General features: G+C 43.1%; 1 protein-coding gene across 2 annotated transcripts in view; it reads right to left on the reverse strand.

Moving 5' to 3' along the window:
* GRSF1 (G-rich RNA sequence binding factor 1) overlaps window positions 1-13,902 on the reverse strand; it is a 463,146-nt gene that overhangs the window by 346,567 nt on the left and 102,677 nt on the right. For both annotated transcript variants that reach the window (XM_069236866.1, XM_069236865.1), the window contains exon 3: window positions 6,811-6,966. In XM_069236866.1, the coding sequence (XP_069092967.1) occupies window positions 6,811-6,966 (156 nt within the window). The remainder of the gene's footprint in view (window positions 1-6,810; window positions 6,967-13,902) is intronic.

Consider the following 13,902-nt stretch of genomic DNA (forward strand, 5'->3'; position numbering starts at 1 on the left):
CTATAAAATAAACAATACCCAGGGCTAAGTTGGCTCTCTCAGGCCCCTGGTGCCACTACACCTGCTGCATCAATAAATGCTATTCCACAGCCGCACACGTACAGCCCTAACCCTAATGATCTGTGAATACACAAAAGTGATCGACCTCTTCCATTATGACTGAGCTACATGTGGTATATAACCTGTCATAGGTGCCAGAATGACTGAAAAAACATTGGATGAAAACTACTGTTATAGATGGCTCTCACTGAGAGCCATCAGTGTGAATGTCACATTCTAAATGTGATAGTTCACTGCTGTGACATAGCAAGTGTGGGTTACATATCTTCTAACTCATTGTTGCTATGCCAAAGAAATTCCAGACTATTGCGGCCGGGCTCTGTAAGAGCCTTGTCAGAGCAGTGCTGGAATGCAGGGAACACTGCCTCTGAAGGAGAAGGAAGGGAAGGCACAGACAGATTAGGGGTGGGTGACAGGAGGTAACTATTTTTTTTATTTATTTGGGACAGGGAGGCGAGGCCATGTTGGGTATGGCTCGCCCATTAATCCACTGCCCCTGCATAGCAGTTTGAAAAAAAAGGGGTGGATTATTTTAAGGCAGCGAGGTATACATAACATTAAAGTATAGGCCAAAAAGCAAATTACAAGGATGTTTTTCACATCAGGGTTCTGAGAGACATTATAGATAAGTCAAGCCTGTTGTCTATTTCATGTCACTCAGACCCCACCTGTGGAAAAAATCCCCATAATTAGCAGTTACCCATCTATCATTTTATAGCAAAATCAGAGACTTGTACCACACACCCATTCGCTTTTCTAGTTCAATAACCTAATAAAGGAACTCTCCCTTCAACCTTGCTCCTCTATGATTGTAGACCTCCTCCGTGACCTGCAATATCCTTATAATGAACGGCAGCATGCACTGTACCCCCATAAATAATCAGCAATTTTTAACATGACGATCATAAAGAAATGACACCAGAAATCAACTGTAATCTTTAATTACAATTGAGTTCTCACATCACAATGCCTGCTGCCATAGCTAGCAGAGGGGAAAGGCACGTCAAGTCACAGGGCTGTTTAAGGAATGAAGAAACTAAGCCTTGCTTTTTTCTGCTGTTTTTCTAGTTGTGCACTGACAAGAAGAAAGGAGCTATTTATGGACAAATGTTTATAATTTGCTCCCCTTGGACAATTATAGAAAAGGGAGAATCTTTGCATGTTTCTATTATGCTTTATTTTATATTTAACTGCTTCTGACATTTTTGCAACAAATATCTAACAGCTTTTTGATGTGTTTAATTTTGTACAATATAATCTATTTTTAATTCTTCATGCTTGCAAGCATGCTCTCTTTTTCACACACACCTAGGATTTCAGTGATTTGTGGGAAGGTGATAGTATGACTATGTGTAAGGAATAAAACACTCCCTCCCACACATAAGGCTATTGCAAGTCACCACGGAGTTCCATAACCTTTGGCCTTGTTTCTCTGGATGGTCATGGAACTCCTCGGTTACTTTCAATATCCGCCTTAATGTATCTCAGAAGGTACTTTATCCCATATATTATCAACAGACCCACTATGCAACTCCCATCTATGGACTCTGGTTTCCCTCTTTACAGTTTACACCTACGCTTGAATAAAACGTGGCAAACAAGTGTAACAAATGTAACGACTGAATACATTGGTCGTCTTTTTATATAAATGCATGACTGATTCATTGATAACATCTTAGCCATGCTAATCTACCCTACCCATCCTCGTGGTCGTGTTTCCTGCCGCTCCTTGTTTTCCTCGATTCCTTCAGTCTGTTCTGCATAGTAACCTGGTACGGAGTACACAGAAGTGTTTGCCCAAGTGATTATTCATCTGTATTGGCAAACAGGTGGGCAGATTACATACATGGCAACAGTTTATAGCACAGGAATAAGGGTGTTACCTGCAGACACCACTAAACACCAGCACGCCAAGTCTGTATATTCACCACACACTGTAACACAAAACTCCCACTTTAGCTAGTTAAAAGTTGTGAGTGATCCTCCCTTTGTGAAACATCCTTTGATATTCACAGCCATCCAGTGATGGTTTGATCTGCAGGCACCCTCGAATGATTGCTGAAAATGCACTTCTCAGAATGTAGTGTTTTTTATGGGTTTTTGCACTCATTTCATTTGCTATTTTAGGGCATGTAAGGGCACGTTTGCTGAGTCTCAAATGCATAACAAAAGAGATTTAAATATAAGCAATAACAGGAAAGCAATATTTGCGTTCCCATTAAAAATTCCTCCGAAGGCAAAAAATGCACTGGAGAGGGCAAACGACGGGAGGCGAGCAGGCACATGCAACAACAATGAAGAAGCAACAACGTCAGGGGAGAAACAACAAAAGTGCCTAAATCTGAGAGCATACAGTGGAGGGACAATAATAAAGATAGTAATTAGCACATGGTCTATGTATGCTCCATCGAAGAGACAAACCCACATATAAAGTGAACAGGCAGGAGCGGACCACTGAGGGGAGAGGTCCAGAGGAGAAGTTGAAGAATTCTTTGACTTCTGGTGCATGTCCCAACACTTGGAGCAGGACTTCCGGTCATGGTAATACTCCAGGCACCAAAGACACACAAGGTGTGGATACGTCACGCAATTGCCCGATGACAGGAACTGCAGGACTTGAAGACAGTCTTCCTTGATGACATCCTTAATGCACCAGCAGCTCAACACCCGAAAAATCGTCAACAAAAAAGTCGAACAAAGGCCAGTCAAAAACTGATTGAGAGAGCGGGGCTAGCTTGTATGGAAAGAAAAGAACTGACACGCACCGGGGCCACGCCTATATGGGACCCGCAATGCCTTATCTGGGGGATGACTCCGCCAACAGATGCAGAGCCGATCAACACCACCTAACGGCACGCAGTGGTACTGCTCAGAAATTTCTACACAACCAGTATGACACCTGGAAGAAATTCAAAAGGTAAGGAATCTGCAACTAGACGTCTACTAGATACATATGTTTCCCCTTATGCCATTCGTCATGCCTCAGTGGGACTTTAACCTTGTCATCACCTTTCTCATGTTTGTACAATTCAAGCCTCTAGACAGTTGCCTTCTTAGGCTATTGACTAAAACTTCCTTTTTAGGGGCTATAACATCGACCAAAAGGGTCAGCAAATTTCCGGCACTGTGCACAACAACATTATACCACTTTCTACCTGGACAAGCTGGTTTTCCTGACATGCGCTTTCTTCCTTCCTAAGGTTGGGACTCCTTTCCATGTGGGCCAGAACATCACCCTGCACATATTTACTCCACCTCACCTCTCCAAAGAGTAGGAGAGGCTTTCCCTCCTGGTTCCAAAGAGAGATGTTGTTCTACGTTGACCACACTAAAGAATTCCAGTGGATGTTCATCTCTATGTGGGCTATGTAGGAGCAAACAAAGGAAAGGCAGTGCAGAAAAGGACCATCTCACAATGGACTGTCCTCTGAATTAAATTCTGCTATGCAGTGGCCAAGAAGTAACCCTGAGCACTTGAGAGCTAACTCCACCAGAGTGAAAGCTGCGACCACTGAGTTGCTGCATGGCGTTTGGGTTCAGGACATCTGTAAGGCAGCAATGTGGGCCTTGCTGCACATGTTCAAACACTACTGCCTGGCAAGTCAGGTTCATCGTGGCGGTCACTTTGCCCATTTGGTCCTGCAGGACTTTCTGATTTAATTGGATTTGCAGCTCCACCTCCGGGAAGTATTGCTTGGTTATCTACTCTAAGCTGCAAAACCTGCAGCTAGAAGTAGATCAGCTGGACAAGTTACTTACCTGTGGTAACTATCTGGTGGAGACTATCTAGCCGCAGACTCCTTACCAGTACTCTCATCCTACCCGCTCTGCAAACAGATTACGGTGCAGGGAGTACCCTTCTCAGCTCCTTAGTTTGTCACACCAGTGGCGAGTGCTCATTGTGGCTCTGAGCTCCTGGCATAGAAAGTCGCAAAAGTAACTGACGCCAGCACGCCAAGGTGGCTCCTATATGGGTGCACCGCACGTCCCTTCCAGCATGGACGATGCCAGTGCAGGACTGAGTGACAACACCTACCAGCACACAGAGGAACTGCTAAAAAATCTTCTGGATCCAGTCTGACGCCTACAGATATTCTATGATAAGGAATCTGTGGCTAGATAGAGTCTACTGGATAAAACATTATAGAAGGTTAGTAACATGTTCTTCACAACAGCAGCCAAAGACACATCACAAGACAGCAGTCTGTCAAAAGTTTCAACTTGAGACCATGGTTGTTTATAAGAGCATTTTAAAGTGTGCTTGCACCATTTCCCATCGTCTATCTTGGAAAGTTTGTTAATAAAAAATAAAAAAAACACTTAGTATGTGATTAAGTACACTAGAAACACTTAAGGAAATATTTTAGCATTATTTAATTTCCCTCCTTATTACGTCATTAGAGATGGAATCCCAGATCTGTCTTTAAACAGCTGCTTCAATTTAAAAAAAGTGGAGGTAGTTCTTCTTTAACTGATATAAATTAAAGGGCCTCAAAGCTGGTGAAGAACCTAAGCTAAACACCATGCAACTTCATGCATGCTGTACGAGACCAGCGTTCTTTTAGTTGCTATAAAATTTAGTATTCATAGTAGTTAACCCTTCGACTTTGTAGTATTGGCCCTTTCATTGCATCTTCGATTTCACACATGTTCATTTCTCTCGCCTGCCTTTATTTTTCACCCTAGTGGCAACTGTTAGTCACCATACAGCATCAGTCACACACTGACATATAATAATCAATTTAAGATTTAAAGAACATTTTTGTTAATGTATTATTCCTCAGAGACACAAATAATGCCTAAGTCACGAAATGACAAACGCTGACATAAGCATTGTCAATTTAGACACTTTAAAGCCTTACCGTTAACAAGAATAATGTTATCTAACAACTTGCTATTTTTCTTTTATTTATTTTCTTATAATAAATTGTGCTGATAGTAATCTAGCAGTCAGAGGATCAATATAAAGTGATTTCTTTGAAGACGTGTTTGAAGCATATGAAATGTGTACAACTTCAATTTCTGTTCAAATTACCCTCACTTTGCGGGCCCCAAAAGAAACTGCATCAATAATTTTAGAACACACAATCAACTCGAGGACAAAAGAATGGGTAAAGGGATACACAATGGCCTTCCTCTTGGAAGAAGTCTGAGATGCTGCACAACAAGGAGCTCCTTATATAGTAATTAAAATATGACTGATTTTCCTTTGATGAAAAGGTTGAAAAAAGAGTAACGTTTTGGCAAAAAGAAAAGGAGCCTATTCCAGAGACTATCGGGCGGCCAGGTGAAGGTAATCTGCCTTTATGAATCTTCGGGAGGCAGTAAAAATAGGGGATGCGTGGATTGACAGTGTCCAAGAACTCAGCTTCTTTCTGTGAGATCCATGAGTTGCCAAGGGCCTCCTCTATCACACCACGTATTTCGGTTTGAAGTCTCTCAGTGGGGTCACTGGTAATCTGAGTATAGTAAGAAGAGTCCCCAAGGAGACGTAGGCACTCCTGTCTGTAGTCAGTGGAATCCATCACAACTATTGCTCCACCTTTGTCTGCAGGTTTGATGGCTATACTTGTGTCAGATGCCAGAGTCTTAAGGGCACTTTTTTCAATATTGGAGGTGTTGTGAAAACTCTGTTTAGGTTGTAGGGAAGCGATGTCAGAAAGTACCTTTATATCTACCTTAATTTGGCATTTATAGTGACATTATAAATATTTACATCTTTCGATATATGGTTGTTAATAACTGTGTCTTTGATGCCAAACATGTTTCCCGTTCCACAAACTAATTGTTATATTACTTTTTTCGTTTTTACATTCCTACTCCAGATAAGTTGTGCACCGGACTACTGGTCCATGTTGTCCCATGTAGCGCGCTCCTTAATGGGGATGGTAAGCTTGCCCTCATCTCTGTGCATGCAGCTACTCAGTCACGTGTTGACACTGTCAATGTACCCCACTATTGGTCTGACACCCCCTTTCCCCACTTTCATTGTGATAAGTTCATCACTATGAGAATACTTATTGATATTATCTCTCCTGTTTTACCTTTTTATTATAGGGCGACAGTTAGGAATAATAGTTCCTTCCGATACTAGTGTAAGTGACTGGATACGTTAGTACTGACTATTGTAGTGTGTGACTATCCATATTGTTTATAAATAGGAGATACATTTAGTTAACTGGTCCTGAAGAAGCGTCACCGGACCCATATGGGCCACTAGCGACGCAAAACATGTTGACCCTGACGAGGGATGGCTTGGAAGTTCCCCACCCTCTGCTCTTCTTCCTTTTCCATTAGAGAGTGATCGACCATTACCTCTGTTTCACTCCCGTGATTATTTTTTAATCTTGGCCTCTGAACCTTTTTTAGACTAATAAATATTACTCACTTCAGGTTTAGAGAGTCAATCTTAATACCTCCTTCCTTTGATCTCCTTTCTTCACACTCTCATGTAGGGTCGTGGCACCATCATTGATTAAGAACTCCGGCAAAGATTCCCCCCCCCCCCCCCCCATTTGGGGTGGTGCCCGTCAGACATTGCAGCGCCAGTCTGACGAGGAGCAACTCCGATGATGAAGCATGACACCCTTTTGGGTGTGTGAGGTTTTTGCTCCTAAAGATTAGGACCCCTTCTGAGTATCCCCTCTCTCTAGTTGGAACAGTGTATTATCTTTATTAGCGTAAGCAATGTTGCATCAGACAGTAAATTCATACACTAAAATATAACCTGTCTGAAGAGAACACACCAACCTTCAATGTACCGCTGGCCCATGTACTTCCTGTTCTTCTCCATAGCTTTCTGTACATCCTCCTCAGACTCAAACTCAATCACAGCATCTCCCCTTGGTCTCCCTTCTCGGTTTAGAGGAAGATGTATGCCCTCTTCGCGGTTTCGGATTTTACAGTCTAAAAGATCAATCAGGATAATATTATGTTAGACTGAGTAACCATCTGCAGGCCCACGGAACGTCTCAAGTTTTACCAAAAAACAGAATCATCCTTTACAGATTAAACGACAGTCTGCTACAGCATACAAAGTATTTCATACCCCAACATAAATCAAACGCTGGGGTCCCCTGGTGGAGACAGAGGAGCCTTTAAACTGGGGTCATGTGCAGAAATTTAATTAGTTGTGCGCTAGGTTTAATCAGTGTAGAATTTACAAAAAAACATTAGACAAAAAAAACGAACTGTATCAATGCCAGAGGAACATAGCCTTTATTTAAAGCTATTTTCCCCCCCAATGAGCACCAACTTCTTTTTCTTTTGCAGTGCTGGAGGAGTCTAAAACCGTTGCATTTATGCACATTTTCGCTGCCTTTTGTTTTAGACACACGGGATATGCAGCAATAAAAGCCAAACAGAAAACGCCAAACAAAATTGGCTGCTTAGTTATATCCGTATTGAGAATCCGTTCTGCAGGTGGACTTTTCCCCCACTGAGTCTACTTCAAGTTTTCTATATAAACTAAGCACTCTGAAACATAAGTTAAAACATGCATTTTAAAGTTGACATTATACTGTTCACGAACAGCTAGAAGCAACAAACCTGCCTAGCATTTTGAACTTAAGGAAGAAAGGTGTATTTACTATTGTGCACTTTTTATTAAATGATTAATAGGAGTTACAATTCTAAAGAAAAGTAAAAGTATTTAAAAGCTTTTCCCCTTCCGAATGACGTTGAATCTGTGAGGACATCCATCTCACAGACAACTCAATAGATTTCCAGGTAAGTAACCTGAAGCATAGCTTTGTTGTCTTATTCCTGGTCTGTGTAGCATGAGAGAAAACTGTTCTGCCTGATGAGTGAACCCATATTCCACAGAACCCAATAGGCAGGTGTTAAAAAGTGTTAAGTGACTTTCTCCAGGATGGGTTAGGGGAAGATTAAAAAATTTATTAAAACATCTACACTTCTGAAGTTACACTCATAAAATATTCATTTTCTTTCACAGTATGGGAGAAGGAAACACCTAAATGTGTACACCACAAGACATTACCTCAATAAATCGCCCACAGATTTCACGAGGCAATGTGTTCTTGAGATAAGGCACCTCTTAACACATTAAAATACAGTAAAGTACGTTCTAGATCAGGAATGTTTAAAAGATTTTTTACTAAAAAAAATAAATAAAAAAAATCAATAGGTATGGTACAGAGATCATAAATGCAAAATTATGAAGATAAAGCTATGAAAGCTCTTCTAACAGGCCATTACAGAAGAAGGTGCAAATCAGAAAACATTCAAATCCCAAGTGAGCTGCAAAGTCAGTAGAGAAATGAACAGCATCCCTATTAGAATTCAGAAAAGCTCAGCTCACCCTAAGAACTGCAGTCTATATGCAACTCATTCACATAAAAAAAATCTTTAGTTCAGTTGAATCACCATGGTGTGAGCAAAAGAATTACATTCTTAGGAAATACAGAACACATTTTTAAGAAATATCATATTGCCTTAGCGCCTAAGCACTATCATTACAAGAATATTGATTCTGCCCCTGCTATGCTAATGCCATCCGGAGATGGTAGGACAAACAAGTCACATCAATAACAGCAAACTATTATGGATGTCCAACCAAGACATCACTGCAGCCATCCCACCCACCTACAAAATCATACACCAGAGCCGAGCCCACAAACCAGTTAAGGAGCCACAATCATCAACAAAAACGCGATTGACTGCACCAGCTCCATGGACTCAGACACCAACCTCATAACACCTCTACTTCAAAATACAAACGGACTACAATGCCACCCTGAAGGGAACCCTGATCTACCGTTAAATAGGCCCCAAGCAGAATTCTGCAGCCACAATGCAGACTTCATAATTCCCCTCTCCTTCAGATCAACCAACTAAATCCTCCTCAATTTCCACCTGGAAGACACCACAGACCCCAACTTCACAGCCCTCCTGGACAGCCTCAGCAAACTCAGACTCCCCCAGCTCGTCCAAGGACCGACCCACACAGCCGGCCACACCCTCTGCCCTAATTCCTCCACCAACAGGATCGCCACCACTCTTATGACCCCGCTCACATTGTCTGACCACTACATCATACATTTCAAGATATCCGCCCACCAAGCCACCCCATCAGGAAAACCCAAAGCATCAAAACACTGGAAAGAAATATTCTAAGAAAACCGGACCAAGACCCTACAGGAACGCCCACCCAACCACACCGGAACCTCAATGTTGATCCCAAGCTCTTAAATAAATGGCTCACTGACAGTCAACCACACCGCTCCTACTAGAAACAAAACCTCGAAAAACAACAAACGACCCAGCTGGTATATAAATGACCTCAGCGAGTCTATGCACCATTGCAAACAACTTGGGAGAAAATGGAGACTCGACAAAAAATATCACCACAAGATCATCATTCAAAGCGGCCCTCAACCTCTACCACCAACAACTATGAGATGCACAGAAAAACCTAACTCTATGACTCGAAGGCAGCCCCCAACAACCCCAAAGAACTACTCACCGCTGTCAAGGAGTTATCCAACTCAACAGCTGCCAAAAGCTTCATCATCCCATCCTAAGCACTCTGCAACAATCTTTCAAACTAATTCGAAGAAAAGATTGCCAAGATCTACAACACCCAGGAGGACACCTCCCTCATCACTAAACAGCTGCTAAGCAACTGGAAGCCCTTCTTGAATTAAGACACCACTCCCCTGATTAATTTCATCCACTCAGGAGCCCCCCACAGACCTATGCCGCCACTTCATATAGAACCTTGGAAGAACCAACTCCCCCACGCTCACTGCCATCAACACCTCCATAACCACCACCTTCCTGTCTTACTGGAAAAAAACATAAGTCAACGTCCTATTGAAGAAACCATAAGCGGACCCTAAAACCCTCAGTAGCAACAGATCTATCTCGCTCCTGCCTTTCCCAGTTAGAGTCATGGAGAAAGCCATCAATGCCCAACTCACAGAACAGCTACAACTCCCTCAACTCCTAGATCGCTCTCAATTTGGCTTTCGCACAAACCAAAGCACAGGAACAGCCCTTATTGCAGCAACCAATGACATCAGAAGCATCCTCAACCAAAGAGAAATGGCCACACATCTTCCTCAACCTCACCAGAGCTTTTGATACAGTATTCCACAACTCAGTCATCAGAAAGCTTCACCACTTGGGTGTCTGTGGACCAGCCTTCAAGTGGATATCCTTCTTCCTCATGGACAGAACTCAGCGAGTTAAATTTCCCGCTACATCTTAGAACCCAAAGAAACTAATCTGCAGAGTCCATTTAGGATCATTGCTCAGCCCAACAGTCTCTTCACTCTCTATTTGGCACCCCTTCAGGTGCAACATCAGAATATCCTATGCCGACAACACAGCTCATCCTCACCCTTACCGACTCAATTAGTACCGCCAACCCAAACTTCAACAATTGCATGAGCAACAATGCTGCCTGGATGAAAAACAACTGCCTCTAGCTCAACAAAGTTAAAACTGAAGTCCATATCTCCTGCAACAACCACTTCCCCTTAGGCACTCCTTGGTGGCCCTCCAAAATTGGTCCCCCATTAAACCCTGTGGACCATGCCAAGAACCTCAGGATCATCCAAGACACCAACCTCTCTATGAGCAAACAGATCAATGCCGTTGCTTCATCATGCTTCCACATCTTGCGAATGCTACACAAGATTTTCCAGTGGATACCACTTCGCAACAGGCAAATAGTCAACCAGGCTCTTGAAAAGTAGACTTGCCTACGGAAATGTCCTTTACTTCGGAATCCCAGCCCATGTTCTACGCTGGCTCCAAACCACCTAGACACCTCTGCAAACTCACCCTAATCACCTCGCGAAATAACCACATCTGTTCATACCTCAACAATCTCCACTGGCTACCACTCCAGGAAAGATGCAATTTCAAGCTACTCGCCCACATCTAAAAGCTGTCCACAACACCAGTCCAGCGTAATTCAACCACCGCCTCAACTTCTACTAACCCACCACACACCATCCCTCTATGTCCAAACCAAGAACACAGCTCACTCGCATCAAGAAGACCAGAAGCGGAGGACGCTCCCTTTGCTACCTCGCAACAACGACCTGGAACGACCTCCTGCAACAGCTCAGAACCTCCTCATCCCCTATGGACTTCCAAAAGGAACCTCAACACATGGCTCTGAGTCGAAACAGGCATGATCTACTCATCCCCCTCAGGCCTGCCCTACTCAGCGCCCGGATACCCTCAAGGGAGAGTAGCTGTGCTCTACAAATCGATATAACCTGAATGAATAGGATACAGTGAGCTAGCAGAAGGTCCTTGACAAATTTAACATTTGTATTGGTGATGGAAGGTTTTCAGCAAGAACAACGTCAATGGAGATAAACATGACTCTGCTTGATTGAATGCTGCAAAAAGGATGAACCGTGTATAGGCAGGAGACGACATCCATTTTGAACAAGATGGTGTGTAGGCCTAAATTGAGGGCCAGTAAACAACAGCAAGAAAAACACCTCTACATATGACATAGGAAATGTATTTAAATTGCAATAGCACCATGTCAGTCTGCACATGTAAATTCTATAGTAAATACATGATCTGCACATTGTTAATAATAAAGATAATTATAAAATGCACAAAAACTAGAACAGATCATCAAGAAATCTTGAACAACGCCAGAGGATCTGGGGATTCGCCTCCCAAAGGAAATATTTTACACAATGTTGGCAAAGTGGGGCACGTTTTGGGAGTCTCACTAAAAGATACATAAAATGTTGTTGGCGATACAGAATTCACAAAACACTATTTCACATGACCTATCATTTGCATTGCATTTTCACTTTTATACATCACTTACTTTCATTGTTCCATCCTTACCCTTCTAACACATCCTCAGTCAGATACTATGACCAAGCATCTTCCTGGCAATGTAGGTATATAATTTAGTTAGAACACTAATCTCAAAATCTCAGGTAATCGAAATTAGAGGGAGATTTTACAGGCTCCTAACACGCTGCCATTTTTCAGATTATGGAGGCCTTACATATTTGGACAGCAAACAAGCTCCACAAATCTCACAAGCTAAGATGTATAAGAGAAGTACGGTTTATCAATTTATCAGCTTTGGGTATATTTATGTAAATGTTATTCGTTTCTCCTCATATCTGAAACTCATCAAGTTTAGGAAAATACACATGTTTTGTTATGAAATACCAGCATTCCATCATGGAAAAACAAGTTCAATTTGCAATTCAAACCATTCTCGTTTTAATGAAAATAAACGGTTTTCTTTTTTTAATGTAAGCTTTTAATTTGTAGTAAACAAATGGTTACTGCCCAAACATCAGTGACTTATTTTCATTAAGTAATGACAGCCACATGTATCACCAACACATGCCTGAGGTGCCCATCATATTCCAAGAATTTCACAATTATGCCAGGGGAGGCACCAAACCTAGGTATCCCAACAACTACAAACACTGTGCCACGTCAAACTTTGTAACTGGGATGGGCACCATCACTCCATGGATGAACATAAAATGTCAGGAATTACCACAATTATGTGAGGGACAGCATTATATCAGGTTTGGGCGGCACCATGTGCTCTATACTCTGAATATGGTAAGAACGGTTGTGATTATGTGAAGGGCAGATTTATATAAGGGGTGTGAACCATCAAAACAAATACCCTTACTATACAAGGAACCACCTACATTATGTCCAAGCCTTTATTAAACAAATATTGGGAAATTTACACCAATATTGCCTAAAAAGTACCAAATATGACCAACATTGGGGGTTATGATTTGACGTGACAACAAAGAGGATGCCCTGACTTAGCACTCCAGGGCAGTCACACGATATCCTAAGCCGTCCTGCACTGAGAATCACCTCCTGCTGGAGTAAGAATACCGGACTGGAAGCTGCAGCAGTCACTGGACTGCAAAGGGAAGAGTAAGGTTAGCGTGGCTTCGCCAGGGAGCAGCTGGCAGCACAGGTCCGGGCTGAATAGGCCAAGATGACGGCACTGTGGTAGGACGGGCAGCTCCTGAATTTCCTGCTGCCGCTGAGGGGAAGGCTGCGGCCGAAGGAGTGTGACTGCCCAGAACCTGAAGTAGGTAGGTAAAAGAGTATAGGACTGGGACGGCAGGCAGCGTCAGTTTTGACCCCCACAAACGTGCCACTTCCCTGACGCTCGAACTTGCTGTCTGGGGGCTGAGGGGCAGCCGGGCAACTGGAAATGAACAGGGCTGGTCAGGCTTTGACGACCGCGTTGGCAGGGTGCAGGACATTCACAGTGCCTTACGGATGACTTCTTTTGATACCAGACTACCGCCTACCAAGCAAAGAAGGTGTAGCACCTCACCCTGAGGCGCGGATGGGTGCCCTGATCCCCAGGATCTCATGGATTCTGAGCGGCACCCTGTAGGAGGATGGAAAGATCTTGGCCCATCAATTAGCAGTATCACCATGAGAGGTATGTGTGGTCCAAACTGCCACTACCTACATTTTTTCCATTATGATATAGGACCCAGGCAGAGGCGACAGAAAATCGGGGAGAATGGACCCATTTGTCCCAGTCGACTATCGGCTGAGACTGCTGCCACCAAGTCACTGGTGCACAGAGGCCCTCCTAACGGGGCAGGAGTGATGCTGCACAACTAGATGCAAAAAAACAAGAAGCGGGGCTCTCAGTCTCCCCGTCCTCTGGTTTGCCCCGCGGATTGACACCACCCTGAGCCATGTTTTCCTGGCAAAGTGGATCGGAATGTCCCAGCTGCAGGTGTCGCCTGTGGTTAATGCATGAAGGGGGGGGCGGTGTATTGTATTTAATAGGTACATGACGATGTGATATCCGAGTTGGTTGGGGGT

Source organism: Pleurodeles waltl, chromosome 1_2, assembly GCF_031143425.1.
Source record: "Pleurodeles waltl isolate 20211129_DDA chromosome 1_2, aPleWal1.hap1.20221129, whole genome shotgun sequence".
Lineage (NCBI taxonomy): Eukaryota > Metazoa > Chordata > Amphibia > Caudata > Salamandridae > Pleurodeles > Pleurodeles waltl.